The sequence below is a fragment of the Mustela putorius genome, unplaced genomic scaffold (assembly GCF_011764305.1).
Source record: "Mustela putorius furo isolate JIRA1106 unplaced genomic scaffold, ASM1176430v1.1 tig00000281_pilon_pilon_pilon, whole genome shotgun sequence".
NCBI classification, from domain to species: Eukaryota; Metazoa; Chordata; class Mammalia; order Carnivora; family Mustelidae; genus Mustela; species Mustela putorius.
The window spans coordinates 30,073,579-30,088,948 of NW_025421343.1; the positions used below are offsets into that span (position 1 = coordinate 30,073,579).

Below are 15,370 nucleotides of genomic sequence, written 5' to 3' on the forward strand. Positions count from 1 at the left end.
GGCTCGTGCTGAGCCTGTAGAAAGATCTAGATGGTCTTCAGTGGGAGGTGGGAGGGCCTCAGGCGGGACAGGATTTCTTAGCTCCATTGGCATCTGCCATCTTTGGAGGGTGACATTTTTAGCTTCATAGTATCCCCTCTCACCAAGGTTCTGAATTAGAAATGACATGTCCTGACAGCTCTGTGAAAGGACACACTGAGGTGGGTGAGAGCTTGGGGGCCATTGGTTCTGGGCTCAGATCCCAGCTCTGCCACTGATCCTCGGCTTGATCCTGGCAAGTGAGCTGCTCCGAGCCTTGGTTTGAGTGGACACATGATTGAGAATAACATATGTATTTTGCAAAGGTCATGGTCCTCAGTTACAGAAGGACTTAGAAGCAAAACTCCTTTTAGAATTTACTGTGTGGGAAGGACAAGCCTCTCGATGAGACAGATTTCACTCGATCGGCATGTCCCAAAGCGTGCTCTGTGAACCCAGGCTGTGCGGAGACACAGCATGCAGAGGGGTCTGGTACTATGAACTAACTTGGGGAAGGCTAAGTTAAGTACAGGTAAACGGCCGTGTTTGCTGCGGGGTTTTCCTAACCTTTACTAAGCCAAGATCGCTCAGGAAGCTCCATGCGTAAGTGACGTGTGCTGCATATCCCCAGATTTGTATGCCCATGGAACTCTTTTCGCACAAAGCATACCACATTTGGGACCCATTTGGGGAGGAGCTGTCATTGCACGCCTTTCTCTGTAGGCTCACAGGAAGATTCTGTGTCTATCTGAAGCTTACACAGATTAGCCACATCAGCGGGGATCTTGGTATATTTATACCCCACATCCACTCTGCGGTGCTGGTTTTCTATTTTTGTTTTGCTGTATATATATTTTTTAGTGCAGGATGTCTCCGATGCTGGGCGGAAGTGAGGAGGTTGGGGATGGCATCCCATGAGGGAAAAGAGACCACGGTAGTTCTCCAGATGGTTCTGAGTCTGTAGGAGCTAAGGGCGGGGTGCTGGGGGGAGGGTCATCACCTCCATCATTCCGATCACTTTGGAAGACTGGGGTGAATGTAGCCCCTTGGGGATTCCTTCAAGTTCTAATTATTTTGCCGCTGGTGAGGAAGAAAGGAGGGCAGGTGTCAGCATATTTATGTCCCGTAAGAGCTACTTAAGAAAGTAGAAGCAACCTTGTGCTGGTCCCTGCCGACCTCAGAAATGACATCATTTCTATTGTTGCATTTAGCTTTGCTAAGAAAGACAGAGACAGCTGGGCCATGGGCAGGAAGCCCTGGCTATGGATGGGGTAGTCTTAGGTGTGGGGGAGCCAAGAGGGACTAACGTCCAGTTCTGCCACAACCACGCTCAGAGCTGTGGGCCAGCCAGGAGCCCACCAGCAGGTGTGAGGAACACTGTCCCATGAAGACCAGAGAGGAGTCCGGGTGCCATCACCTCTTTCTTTGAACTCTGAACCCCCAATAAATAGGTTTCTCCCTGTATACGTCAGGTAATCCAAGTGAGTAGATGTGGGCACTTGGAGAAGTTGCCCCTACCTACCCCTCCCTTTTTATTTCCCTGGAGCATTTTGACCTGTAGGGAGCAAACCATTAGTGGACAGAGAAATCAGTTTAGTGGGTTGTGACCAGCATTTTATAACACGAACTAGAATAGAAAGTACTAGAATGCGGCATTGGCTATAGTCGGGATTAAATATTATTTCACAAAAGATAGGTAGGCAGAAAGTCATGCAGATAGATAGAAATGGGGTTGTGGTGGACAAGGTGTTACTGTGGGCCATCCACAGTGACATCTGGAAGCTTCTGGCACCAGCTGGGAGGGCGCTTCTTCTCCCCGAATCTGTTCTGGGATCTGGGGCCCAGTCCCAACTGAGTTATCCCTCCGCACCCAGAAATATACCCCGAAGACAGGTGCTTGTGATGTGTCTTCCTTTGAAAAGACATTTTTGTGTCAATCAGACCCCTAATCCCGGGAGTCCCCGCTGGTAGAGAAGAGAATCTCCACTCTGGCAGACAGGAAGCGGTCCCTGTCAGCTGGGGTGCGTCCAGCCAGACTCTGCAGGCTGCATGAGGAGTGGGAACACTGGATTTGGAATTCTCAGTCTGGTTCTAATACTGGGCCTGCCAGTCATTTCTGTGTGACTCACGGCAAGTGACTTGCCCTCTCTGGGCTTCTGTGTACTCACGTACAAGAGGACGACTGGACCAGGTGATCTGTCTTCAAAGGTCTTATCTTGCTCTCAGAGGCGTTCCAGGATGATACTGAGAAAATCTGAATCTTGGAGGAAATTACAAAAGGGACGGCAGGGTTCCCCCAGGTTTCTTCCTAAGGCCCCTGAAGCAAAGGCTTTGGTCAGCCTGAGGTGCGTCAGCTAGGTGTGTCTGTAGACCTCAGCGGGGTACATGGTCGCTCCCTGGCAGTGCCAAGGGTACATGATACAGAGGCAGCTGAGCCTGAGCCCGGTCTCCATGGACAGCATTTATTAGACGCCATTCTCAGTGTGAAGACAGATAGGCAGGAGGGGCGGAAGGGAGGCTGTGGCAGCCGTAGCCTTTGGGGTCCAGGGGCTGCCCGGGGTGGGGTGTGGGCGTGGGGGCCTTCACCCCCACGTATTGCATATTCTGTGGCAGTGTGCCCAGGCATAAGGCATTGGGGAAGCAGAGAGGCTGCCTGCAGTGGGAGGGCGTGAGGGGGGAAGCAACGCTGGCCTTCCAGCTCCCTGGGAAACACCCAGTTGGAGACCGAGCAGTCTGCCGTGCTCTGTGGAGGACCCTGGGCCTCCTTCCTCACCATCTCCCTGTGACTTTGGTTGTGGCTCCCTCGGGACTGACGGGACAGGACCCCTCGAGGGCAGGGTCACACACAGGACAGAGGCAGCCAACACTGCCCCGCACCCCCACACAGAGACACAGAGGGCACCCCGGGTCCCGGGCCTTCTTCTCCTTGGCACTTGGGCAGCCAGCCAGCAACTCCACACAGAGACAGGACTCACACACAGGCTAGACTGCTCCTCTCTCGGGATTCCCAAAGGCTGGAGCCCGTGGCAGGGGTTTGGCTAAGGCCAAGTGCCCTGTGGGTCCCCCACTCCAGCTTCCCCGAATACCTGGGCTGATCTTGCTCAGCCGTGGTGGAGGGCTGACATGGGCACAACAAGGGGGGGGGCAGTCTTGAATGGGAAGAAGCGCCCCTGCCCACCCCTTGAGGCTGCCCAGAGACATAGGGCCAGCTCCAGCTATAGACCCAACAGTGGCGTCTAGGGCCTCACCTCCCTCTGCAGCTCTGCACCCGAGGTTTCTGGATGCAGGCGGGGTAGGCAGTAGGCCCGCCAGGTCCAAACTCCCTACCTGGAAGGGGCGGTCCTTGCTGCAGCCTTAATTTATCTCCACTACCTGGGATACAGGCACCAATACCAGCTGCGCAGCCAGGGATGATGTCCCAGTAGGATGCGCCTAACATTTCTAGCTCATTCTGCCCCATTCCCCAACTCCCACAGGCCTGGCTCCTAGCCTTTCTTCCACGAACCTCAGGCCTGCTTCTTGGTCTGTAAGCAGGCAGTCCAGGAACTGAGGGCTCCTATCCAGCCTCAGGGGCCCATTCAGAAGGCCTGCCTTCTGGCCAGGTCGCATAGAGGCTGAGCCCCGACACCAGCTCCATCCTGAGGTCTGGTTCTGGTTGAAGCCCCAGGGGCTCATACAATGCCTGGGTGCGCTGGGCAGGAGCCTCGCTTTCAGCAGCCAGCAGAGGAGTCCTAAGGAAAGGGAGCCGAGGCTCAGAACAAGCAGCCTGGATTCTCGTTCCCTTGGGCCTCTTGCCATCTGTGTCACCCTGGGCAAGGCACGTCGCCTGTCTGGGTGTCCGTGTCATCTGTGAAATGGGGGTGAGAACTCCTGCCCTGATGATCTAACCAGGGTGCTGTGAGAATGAATGAGTAGTCAGGACAGGGTGTTCAAAGGCTGAAACTCATTCTGCAGATTGAAGAGCTGGTCGTCGTCAGTAGTGGCTGGGGACAGCGAGGGTGAAGTGTCCTGTTTGATTCTAAGGGCAGTGTCTGAGGCTAGACTGGTCTTAGCCCGATGTGGTTGGAAGCCAGTGAACTCTCATCCACCACCCTGCAGACCGGGGGGTGGGCGCTCTGCCTCCCCCTCCCTTCCCTGTCCCTCCTACAGCCTGCCTGTTCTTGCTTTAGTCTGCCTGCCTTCTGGGGACTAGCTCTGGGACTGCTGGGTTTCCACTTTCTCCATTAACTGCAAAGCCATGCAAAACAACACAAAAGGTAGTGGGAGGTTGGGAGACACAGCTGGGGATGAGGATGGGGAGTGGGGCTGAGTGGGGGTGACCTGAACAAAGACACCCTGGCCTTTGAAGCCTCGGGAAGGTAGGAGACCTGGCAGGACAGAGGTATAAATAGAGATGCAAACTTACACGGAACACGAAGTTCCCTCCGGATGGAGGAGGTTGGTGGGGGGGTGGGGTGGTCTGGGTACCAGCAGGGCCTCTGAGAACTGGGGAGCTCCTTAGATTTCCAGAGGGATGGGAGGCTCCCAGCTTCTGCCTTCCCTCCCCCACCCCCCACCCCCCACCTTTCACATTTCTTGGAATTTGCGGGGCGCGGATGTCTGGAGACATCCTCAGAGCCCGGGCTCCTGCCAGCTGGTGCGCGAGCAGGCACAGTTGGAGATGGGGGTACCGGGGGGAGGGTGTGAGGGGTGTGGGGAGAATCCCATGGGGCCTCCTCCCCCCCCCCCGCCCCCCGCCACTCCCAGGTGCTCCAGGCCCCCGCGGGGGCGTTCACACGGAGCTCCTGCGCTTCATGAGGCCGCGGAAGGTGGACAGGCTGTGCAGGCCCGTGGACACGGAGCTGATGGCCGAGCGCTGCGCCCCGCTGCACAGGCAGCGGTGTGAGGGCGTGTCGCTGTAGCGGCCGCCCCCTCCGGGCGACGAGTGGCTCTGCTCGACGCACGTGTCGGACGTGGAGAGGTCCCGCGGGATGATCATGGGGATGGAGTACTGCAGCTTCTCGCGGCTCTTGTACCAGAGGCACGAGCACATGGACTGGAAGTGCAGCACCTCGGCGTACACGTTGCGGAAGCCGCCGCCGCCACCCCCGGCCGCGGCCGTGGATGAGGCGGTGTCGGTGGTGTGCGCGCTGCCGCCCGCGCCCGCGCCCCCGCCGCCCCCGCCGCCCCCGCCCGCCTGCCCGTTGCGCGTGAGCAGCGCGCGGTGCTCCGCGTCGCGCTTCTCGTCCTCGGCGTTCATGGTCATGAAGCGCAGCACCACGAGGTTGAGGAAGGCGCCGATGACCGTGAGGCCCGTGAGGATGTACACGAAGCTGAAGGCCACGTACTGCGGCTGTGTCTGCAGCGCCTGGTCCTTCTGCAGCGCCACGTAGTCGCCGAAGCCGATGGTGGTGAGCGTGATGAAGCAGTAGTAGTAGGCCTGGAAGAAGGTCCAGTGCTCGTAGTAGGAGAAGGCGGCGGCGCCGATGCACAGCGTGCTGATGCAGGAGAAGAAGCCGATGAGCACCATGTTGGCCATGGACACGTCGGCGCGCCGCATGCCCAGCCCCCTCTTGGCGCGGTGCAGCAGGTACTTCACGAAGGTGTTGATGCGCTCGCCCAGGCTCTGGAACATGACGAGTGTGAGCGGGATGCCCAGCAGTGCGTAGAACATGCAGAACACCTTGCCGCCATCGGTGCTGGGCGCCGCGTGGCCATAGCCTGGGGGAGGGTAGGGGAAGAGGAGAGAAAGCACTGCGCTGCGGGGCTGCTCTTCCAGAAAGCCTGCCCCCCTCCCTGAGATCTCTGCCCTCCACATCCCCGGCTTTGCAGATTGAGACCTCTCCTTCCAGCAAGAGAGAAGACAGCACACACTTAGAGTGCATCCTTGACCCGGTATGCTCTTGGTAGGGTAGGTAGGAAGGAAGAAGGAAACAGGCAGGGTTAAGTGCCTTTTCCAAGGTCACAGCCTTTGGAAGTAGAGCAGCCCACTTTTGAACTAGAGTCTGTTTGGCTTCAAAGACCTAGCTTTGCTAAATCTAGAGAAGGAGAGGACACATAGAGCTGAGGGAGGCAGCAGGGAGAATGTGAAGGGTGCCGGCAGGTCATTTGGGAAGCGTGGGTTCTAGTTCAGTGTCTATGGGCTTTTGACCTGTTCCTTGTCCTCTCCGGGCCTCAGTTTCCTTGACTGTAGTGGATGCAGGTAGGATATTCCGTGATTCAGTGTGGAGGGAGGGAAACTGAGGCATGGATGGCTCCTTAATCACTTCCCTGCTTCCAGCCAAAGCTTATGAGGGGTAGCTGGCAACGGGGGCCCTCCTGTCTCCATGAGGCATCTGGTCGACCCATGTTGGGGGTCCAAGGGGGCATTGCCTCTCTACTAGCTGGATGAATGATTCTCCAGGGTCTTCATCAGCCCCCAGTCTGGAGCCCTGGGGTCATCCTCTGGGCCTGGCCCTGAAGTAGGGTCTGTCCTCATGGAGAGGTGACATTGCCCTTGTTAAAGCAGGGCCTTGCCTGTCCTTCCAGGTGGTACTGTCACCAGCCAGACAAAACAAACCCCTTGTCTCCTCCACACTGCCCAAAGCCCTCACTGAGCCCAGGGCCAGGCAGAAACAAAGCCTCTCTCTGAGCCAACCGTCAAATGGCCTTAAGTCAGGAGTTGTGTCTGTAGATCTGGAGGGGAAAGACACTAGATGGGAACTCAGAAGCCCTAGGCACAAGTTCTGGCCCTGTCATTAGTAGCTGTGTGACCTGGGGCTAATTACTCAGCCTCTCTGAGCATGTTTCCTCATTTGTAAAATAAGGTCTGCTGGTCCTGGGCTTTCTTTTTTCACTGGGATGTTAAGATATTTATTACTTTTATTAATAGTATTATTATAATAAAATAATCTTGGTTGGCAGGATTTCCAATTCTTCCTCCTCTCGAAGCCTTATAAAAAATGTAACCAAATGCTTTTTCCATGCAGCTGTCCAGGATTCCTCACTGGAAAGGATCTTCTCTGCTTTGAGTGGCACTGAGAATGTTCAGCTTTGAACCCCAGGGCCAATATTACCACCATCCCTGCTCTGTCCCTTAGGTCCCCCAACTAATGTGTACAGCTAAACACTGGCTTGGGGTGGCAGGGTGGGCACGGCTGTACCTTGTCATGCTTCTTGCAAGCTTCCCCTCCCATTGCCCATGGAGTATGCCCCCAAATATGTGGACAGCAAGGTAGGGTACCCTGTGCTTTGATGTCTGATCTGAATTCAACTCCTGAATCTGCCGTGGACTGTTTTTGGTTTTGTTTTGTTTTTTAAAAACCTCTGTGAGCCTTAGTTTCCATATGTGTAAAATGGGGCTAATAAGTAGAAACTGCCTCCCAGGGCTTTTTTTTTTTTTTCTCCCAGGGAGAAATAAATGAGATAATGTGTATAATGTACTAAGCCTGGAGTCTGGTACAATGCACTAAGCCTGGAGTCTGGTACATATCAAATGCTCAGTAATGGCTCACGATGATTAGCAGTAAATGAAGTGGCAGATTTCCCTTTCTTTTCCAGGCTGGGGGGCAGCTCACTTCCAGTCAAGTTGGCATCTCTAACAGCCCAAGGCCATTTGAATCCTCAACCTCAGGGAGACCTGGGGATAGCTGCCTGGAGTGTGTGAGGCTGTGGGATGTGCTTAGAATGGGCTCCCCTGCTCCCTACCAGGACACAGAGCTGGTTGACTGTGTCGTTCTGTGCCAGGGACCTGGAGAGCTGAGCCGTTGAGCCTCCATGCCTGGCCTGTCTGCGTCCCAGCAGGGTGAGAACAGATTGTGCCCGCCAGCCCGGCCACGGCAGCCAGACCACAACTCACCTCGACAGCTGGGCAGGCCCTGAGCCAGAGCTGCTTCTCATCCTGTCCTTTCCTGTCCCCTGGGGCCGGCACTGCCCTGGGTGTGGGGGAGGGTGCAGCACTGTGGATGGGTCCCGACAGGGACTGGGTAGCTCAGGCCCAGCCCTGGCTTGACCACGTACTGCCTGTGTGAACTTGGGCAAATCCATTTCCCTCTCTGGACCTCTTTTGCCTTGTCTGCACTCCGAGGGACAGGGAGTGGTTTGAGCTACTGCTGTTATACCCAGACTGGGTGCCTGGGAACAGCACCGTCGGAGGAGGGCAAGGGGAGACTGGAGCGGCAGGTATTTCAGAAACTGCAGGGTTTGTGTCGAAGCAGTGGTGACGGGATTTAATAGGAAAAGGCCACCTGAGAGTGTGGTCTGGGGGTAGGGTTGCCTCTGTGGGGTCAGTCACACAGAGGAGAAGGACCCCCTCTCGCTGTCACCACCATCTCGCCCTCTGAGGAAGTCTCTGACTTCTCTTGGAGCTGCTGTCCTTTAGGGAAATCCAGCGTCTGCAGGCCAGGTGCACCACAGCTGCCCGCAAGGTCCCCCGGCTGCAGAGGGGACCTGGACTGAGCGCCGCCCCTATCCCAGCAGACATGAGGCCACCTTCTTCCCCTGGGCCTGTCTGCACACGGCGACTTCCCTGCCTCTGCTGGCTCCCATCCTGAGTGCCCCTGCGTTTCCCCCAGCTCCCAGCCCGAAGAGACACCTCCTTCCCCTGCTTGCCCCCTGGCGGTGTTCAAAGCAGTACAGCCAGGCTTACCCAAAGGCTCTTATTGAGCCGGAGCTCTACCCGACAGCTCTACCTCTGCCTCCCGTCCAGGGTGGCCCCAGGCTGGATGTGCCTCACCCTTGGGGTCAGAGGCCCCCCCACCCCGGGCCCACCCTCCCTCCCTACCACAGATTGAGGCTTAAGGTCTTATCCTTCAGATGCATTTTAAACTTTAATCCTGAAAAACTTCCACAAGGCCATTATTATGACTATCTCTGTTTTATAGCTGAAAAGGGCTGGAAAGGCCTTGTGAGTTGGCCAAGGCCTCTAAGACTTTCTGACTCATCACTCATTCCGGAGCCTCAGAGCCCATCCATCACGCAGGAAGGGTGACCAGGATGGGAAACTGAGGCCCCAAGAGGAGAGCCCTCCCCTCGGAGCCTCATCTTTGGGCACTGCCCCGAGCCGGAAGTGACACAAGCAGCAACAGGAGTGCGGTCCCGGGAGACCAGATGCGTCTGCAAATACCTGGCCCAGCGTCAGTGCGCTCCCGTCCCTTCAGTGGTTCCCTTGTCACTGGGTGAAAGGGCAAGGGAGCTGTGAGGACCTGCTGACGTGGGCGCCCAGCTGGGAGGGGTGCCAGCTGGGGTAAAGCCAGTCCCGGGGGGCCAAGGAACTTCTGGGAAGTAACTGGGAGTTTGGCAAGGCCCGTCTGCCTGCCAGCAGGCCCGCCGCCTGCCTGGGCCTTGCCCACATTGGCCGTGGGTTTACGAGAGAGGGGCCCAAGGTGGTCTCCACCTTCTCCTTGCTGTCCAGCTCTGCGAGGCTTTGGGCGAGGGGCTCTGTCTGTCCTTGTGTGTCACCCTGTTCTGGGGCTGAGTCCCTGAGAACCCTCCCCCCCAGGACCTGATGGACTGACCAGCCAGAACTCATGGCCCAACCACAAGACTCTAGCCACTGCCTCTCAGAGCTCTGGCCTGGGCTGTCCCTTTCCCCTCATCTCCCAGCGACCCTCCCTGAATCCTCAGACATATGGGATCTTAGAGCCAGGAAAGTGCTTCGTGATCCTATGACCCACTCCTTCTGTTGTATAGATGAGGACCTAGAGGCCCAGAGAGGGAAAGTGAGCTGCTCCAGGTCACACACCCAGTGAATGGCAGAGCCAGACAAGGGTCCTCAGTTCCAAACTCAAAGCTCGGTCCTCTGCCCTGTGGCTCAATGTGACCCTTGTTCATTCAACAAGGGCCGAGCAGCACCCACTTGCAAGCAACTCAGCTAAGAGATGGTTCTGGAACCTGGCCGGAGGCATAGGATTAATCTGGGGAAGATAGGTGGCTAGTCATATTAATTAATTATGTGGTCAGACATAAATATGAATTATGGATACTTGGGGCAACAGGAAAATGAGAGGTGGGCAGGAAGCTCTGGGCCACCGTTTCTGTTTTCCGCCTAATATCACCAAGGAGCTCAGAAACTGGCCAAAGCTGTCTTCTGGGGAGATGCAGAGGGTTAGGGGCCCAGCCCCTGCCCCTTAATGGATTTTTCTCTCTCGGTGGCCAATTTCCTTCTAGTCAAAGCACAGATAGCTAGCCTGAATCCTTGGTGATGGCCTTTGCTAGACTGGGTTCAGCTGGCCATTCCCCACTGACTTCCCGTGCCCCCTAGTCTGAATGCCTGACCTCTTTCCCCTGGCCTAGTCGGCTACAAAGCTAGAACTCTGGCCACAGCCTTGGGCAGAGAAAAAAAGCACAGAGCTATGGAGCAGGAGATCTGGGCATCTGACCTGACCCTGGCCATAACCAGTTTTGTGTCTTGAGCAAGTCCTTTACCCTCCCTGGGCCTCAATCTCCCTCCTCTGTGACATGCAGGATAGGGCAAAGATAAAAGGTTCCCATCATTTTCCCTGCTGTGGATGCCCTTCTGTGATTTCTTTCTGTTAACCCACCCATTTGTAGAATCTACATTTTGAGAGACGTAATTTTTGAAGAACGAGGTGTTGATCAGTGCCGTGTAGCTGCTGCATAGAACAGAACAGGCACTGGATAGATAATTGTGAAAGCAAGAATTCATTCTTTCCCCATGAAAATGAATTAAGAGCAGCCCTGCCAATCAGAACTTCTGATTAGCATGGGCTAACTGAATCTAGAGACTGAATTAAGTTACTCTTATGCTTTTGAAGTACTGAAAATAGATTATTTCTATTTTCTTCAGGGGATCTCAGCAGTTTAGGGATGCACGTGACCGCACAGAGCGGGCGAGTAGCTCATCTTCTAGGGCCTTGGTCTCCTCTTGGCAAGCTGGGAACCATGACCCACAGACCTCACAGAGTTGCTGTGGGCATTTGAGGTGTTGGCAGACTTAGATGCTTAGGGCATTAGCATCCATGAATATTAATTATAAGTATGAATATTTTGGGGGAACATCAAGATGAGATGGTCTTTAAAGTTCCTTTCAGCACCAGCAGTCTGATTCGTGTTTCCCAAAGTTGATTTCCTGGAACACCAGTTCCATGGACTGCTCCTAACTGTTGGATGAGAGGAGGGTTGCTGGGTTCAATTAAATGGGAGGAACGCTGAATTTAAGAGATTTGTCTTCATTGGATTTAAGTGTCGACTCTATCAGAGCCACACTTGGGCTAGGGCACGAGGCAGGTCAGAGTTGGGGGAATGGGCTAAGGTTTCCCACTTACTTGACCTTTGAGCACTTTCTTTACTGTGCATGTAGCTGGACACGCGTTCCTAGAACATGGTTTGGGAACTGCTTGTCTGTAGCATCAAGATCTCTAAGGTCTTCTCTCTAGGTCTCTGACTTTGAGAGTCTCAGATGTCCTATCTCTGACTGGCCCACCCCTTCTGTAGATTAGAAACACACAGTCCTTGGCAATGCTTGGCTGCAACCCGTTTCCTGGTTCCCCGTAGACCTAGTTATCTAATGTAAATACGGGCACCAGCCAGGCTAATGTTTGCCCTGAGGGAAGATGGATCAGACCTGTGTCCCGAGGCACCCAAAGATGGTGAACTTGGGGCCAAGCCGGGCTTGTGCAAAGGTGGACACGGGGAGGGGGTCTGCCCTTGGAGCTGCCTGGGCCTGGTGGGGCAGCCAGAGAGAAGTGGGGTAGGGGTGTTGAGGAAGACACAGGCAGCTCCAGGGGACCAGCTGCAAGACACAGGTGCCCCCAGAGGGTAGCTGGGCTCTCCTGCGGGACCTGCAGAGGACATTCAGGACTGAGCCCTTGGGTCCCCTCAGAAAGGCCCACTGAGCACCCCGCCTCCTCAGGGGCCTGAGGCAGACAGGGAGCCGCCCCCTTGGTCTGGAGATGGCTGCATTGTGGAGCCAGGAAGTGGGACAGGAGGCTCCAGGGGAGTCTAATTGGTGTGTTAAAGGAGATGAGGCGGAAGGAAGCTGGCAGGTTCGCCCAGGCCCTTGGAAGGAGGGAGGAGGCTGCCAGGCTTCGGGGAGAAGGGGAGGAGAAGCAGGCCTTCTCCTCTAACCTCATGGTCCAGCTCTGACAACACCTTTCCCAGAACCCTCTGGGGTCTTTCCTAGTGCTGGAGACTCTGTTCCCCCCTGCCTGGCCGCAGCACCCGGCTGGCTCTCAGGTCTAAAGAGAAAGTCTGCAGGGCTCTGAGCTCCCAGGGGGTCGGCAAGTCCCCTCAGCGACCAGTGCAAGGCCTCGTGGGAACCACTGCCGGAAAATGCCATTCAGCCCAGAAGGTTTCAAAGTCTGGGGTGCAGAGTTCAGGAGAGGAGCCTCCCCTTAGACACTCAGCGGGGGGGTGGGGGGAGGTGGCCTTGGCAGGAAGGCCTTTAGTGACTCACACCTCCTGTCCTTCCTGTGGCCCCAGGCCCCTGCAAAGTGAGGTCAGCTTCAGGGCACCAGAAGGAATCCCCCTGCCCTAGACCTGGCCAAGACCTGAGTAAGGCCTGAGAAACCACCACGGCCTCACAGAGCTGGGGTGGGGGGAGGGACCAGTGTGCATCACTGGGTCTGGAGTTTGTCCCCTCCGGGCTAGCGCTCCCAGCAAGGACAGCTTGGCAGCCCCGAACCCTCCCTCCCTCCATCCCGAGCCCTTTCCAAGGCCTCTTTCCCATCTTCCCAGCTCCTCTTTCGGCTCTTTTCCCCATTCCCCCCTGGCAGGTGCTCTCCCTGCCCCTGCTTTCCCAGCCACGTTTGGCACGTGGAGGCCCACTGCTCTCTCCTCTCTCCCTTTCAGCTCTACCCCATCCACATGGACCTCACTGCTATGATTCAGGGTCCCCCGGAGTACAATAGCCCCTACCACTCCCATCCCCCACCCTCCCCAGGCCCACATGGGATTAGGGGGAGCTAAGGGGGAGGGTGCTGGTGTCATGGAAAATCCCTGCGGCAGCCAAGGTCAGTGTTTGCAGACACAGCCTGGCCTGGAGCCAGGCCTGCCTCCCCGGCCAGCTCCCTCCGGCCTATCCCAGAGGCTGGCTTTGCATGGGGACCCTCGGAGGCACCCCAGAGCTGCTCTGGGTGCTTGGGGCCTGCAGGGCCTATCAGTCCTGGAGGGCGCAAGACTACATAGTTCAACCCACTCTCATTTATGGATGAGTAGACTGAGGCCCCGAGAGGGACAGGGACCAGGACATCGCATCACTTACAGAGCCAGGACTGGCATCCAGGGCCTTCTGTCCCAGTCAGTCCGCACTGCAGAGGGGAACATCCTAAAATCTGTTCTGGTGGACCAAGGAATAGTGAAGGCTGTTGTCAAACACCATTAAATCATGGGCTAGCTTGAGGTTGGCCTAGATCTGATGTGGGCTAGGGGGTCAGGGTAAGCAGACCCAGGTGATCAAACCCTGATCCTTGACCTCAAAATGCTTTGTATGTGAAGTGAATCAGATGAAACATCTCAGTGGAAGTACCTTGGTAACGTCAAAGTCCTGTCCAGAGAAGAGGCTATTAGCATCACACACATTGTTCAAATGCACAGCCTCAGTGGGAATTCTCTTAGGAAGAATTTAAGACAGGGGCTGAAGGAGGGCTAGAGGTGGAGAACTTGGGCGGGGCTATCCGGAGGGGCTTTCTGGAGGAGGTGGCCTTTGCCCTGAGCTCTGAAAGAGGGATGGGAAATGCAGGGTTCTGACAGAGGGGAGTTGCTGAAGCAAAGACACAATGTGAGAAGACACGTGATACAGTAGGAGCGGAGAAAATACACCCATCTCAAGCTAGTGGGCATTTGAACAAAGCGGGGTGGGGTGGGGTGGGGTAGGGTGGTATAGACTCTCAGGGAAGACAGCTTCCTGAGATGATACGCATCAAGAACCTTAGCAATGTGTCTGCCCCGTGACCCTGCAGTGCCACTTCGAGGAATCTCGGCTGGGAAAAGAACCAGAGATGAGAACAAAGATTTCTGAACAAGGATGTTTATAGCAGCATTGTCATTGTGACAAATTATAAACAGTCCGAATGTTCACCAATAAGTTTGGCTAAACATATTAAGGTATATTTATGTGGCAGAATATTGTACAGCCACTAAATATACTCTTCAGGAGTGTCTTAATTACACAGAAAACCACCACAGAATGTTCAGGAAGAATGGCAGGATCCAACACTGTACATATAACGAAATGTCCTGCTAAACAGATAAATGTAGCAATCGCATCTACACACACGGAGGGACAGAAACATACTAAAAGGCTCAGAGAGTCTATCTTTGAATCATGGGATCGTGATTCGTTTTAATTTGTGCTTATATATTGTATATTTTCTACAAAAATCTATCACTTTTATGAGTAGAGAGTGATGAATTTTGCTAAACCCCTGAATTTCTTGTTCTTGTGAATTTCTCAAGTTCACTTGAGCAGTGTAGGCCGATAAGGAGAGCAGGGGCTTTGGACAGTAGGTGCTAGAGTTCAAATCCTAACTTGACAGTGAGGCGCTGTTGAGCGCTCCTGGGTCGGGGAGAGACATGCCAAAGAAGGTCTGTCCCATTGTCAAATGCTCAGGCCTCAACTCAGTTAAGGAGGGGAGAGGGGAGGGGAGGGAGGAAGGAGTAGATACACAGTGTGTGGGATGTTCTTGCCTTTGTGGGCTTCAACTGGGAGCTCCTTGAGGGCAGGGATTTTTGTCTCTTTTGTTACTAGCCTTTTCTCCACACCCCACAGAGTGCTTGGGACGTGGCTGGCATTTCTGGCCTTTAATGGCTCTCTGTTGAATGAGTCAGTTCAGGAAGGGAGGCATTGCCAGTAAGCCGGAGAGGTGAAGGGCGCGGAGACAGGGAGGAGGAAGAGAGCCCGAGGTCCTCAAGGGGCAGGGTCACACAGCAGGACAGCAACCCCGCTTGTCCTCGGAAGGGCAAGTGCGCTGACCTGGGGCTTCTGGGCTCTATCATAGGCTGTTGCTCTACCAGGTGGCCGTGACCCAGACTGTGGCCTGTCTGCATCCTTCTGACCAATTGGCCAGGACATGTGTGAACCCAGAACTTCTAACAGATTGGATCTGGTAGGGTTTTAATTAAACGAATCCACCAGGGACAAACTGGCACAGAGAAAGTAATTCTACGGTACAATTTACAGTGGACGTGGCCATCTCAACAGATGGCTGGACACGCCAGTCCTCCTCTGTGTGCTTCTTGAAAGGCTGTGTCTCTAACTCGGGCATCTGGCTGGCGCGAGTCCTACATTTCACACTCTCTGGCTCTTTCTGTTTTGCCCATGGAGGAGAAGCAGGCCCATGCTGGCATCTCCTTGTCGGACTCCCCCCAAAGGGGCTGAACTGCTTCCAACAAGAAACCCTTCTGTGTCATGGGAGTAACTGTAGCCAGCCCAGGT

General features: G+C 55.2%; 1 protein-coding gene across 1 annotated transcript in view; it reads right to left on the minus strand.

Annotated features, from left to right (window-relative positions):
* Positions 1 to 4,731: 4,731 nt before the first annotated feature.
* Positions 4,732 to 15,370, minus strand: part of KCNK3 (potassium two pore domain channel subfamily K member 3) — a 35,416-nt gene continuing 24,777 nt past the window's right edge. Inside the window, exon 2 of the mRNA XM_045079288.1 lies at positions 4,732 to 5,718. Within this exon, the coding sequence (XP_044935223.1) occupies positions 4,790 to 5,718 (929 nt within the window). The 3' untranslated portion in view covers positions 4,732 to 4,789. The remainder of the gene's footprint in view (positions 5,719 to 15,370) is intronic.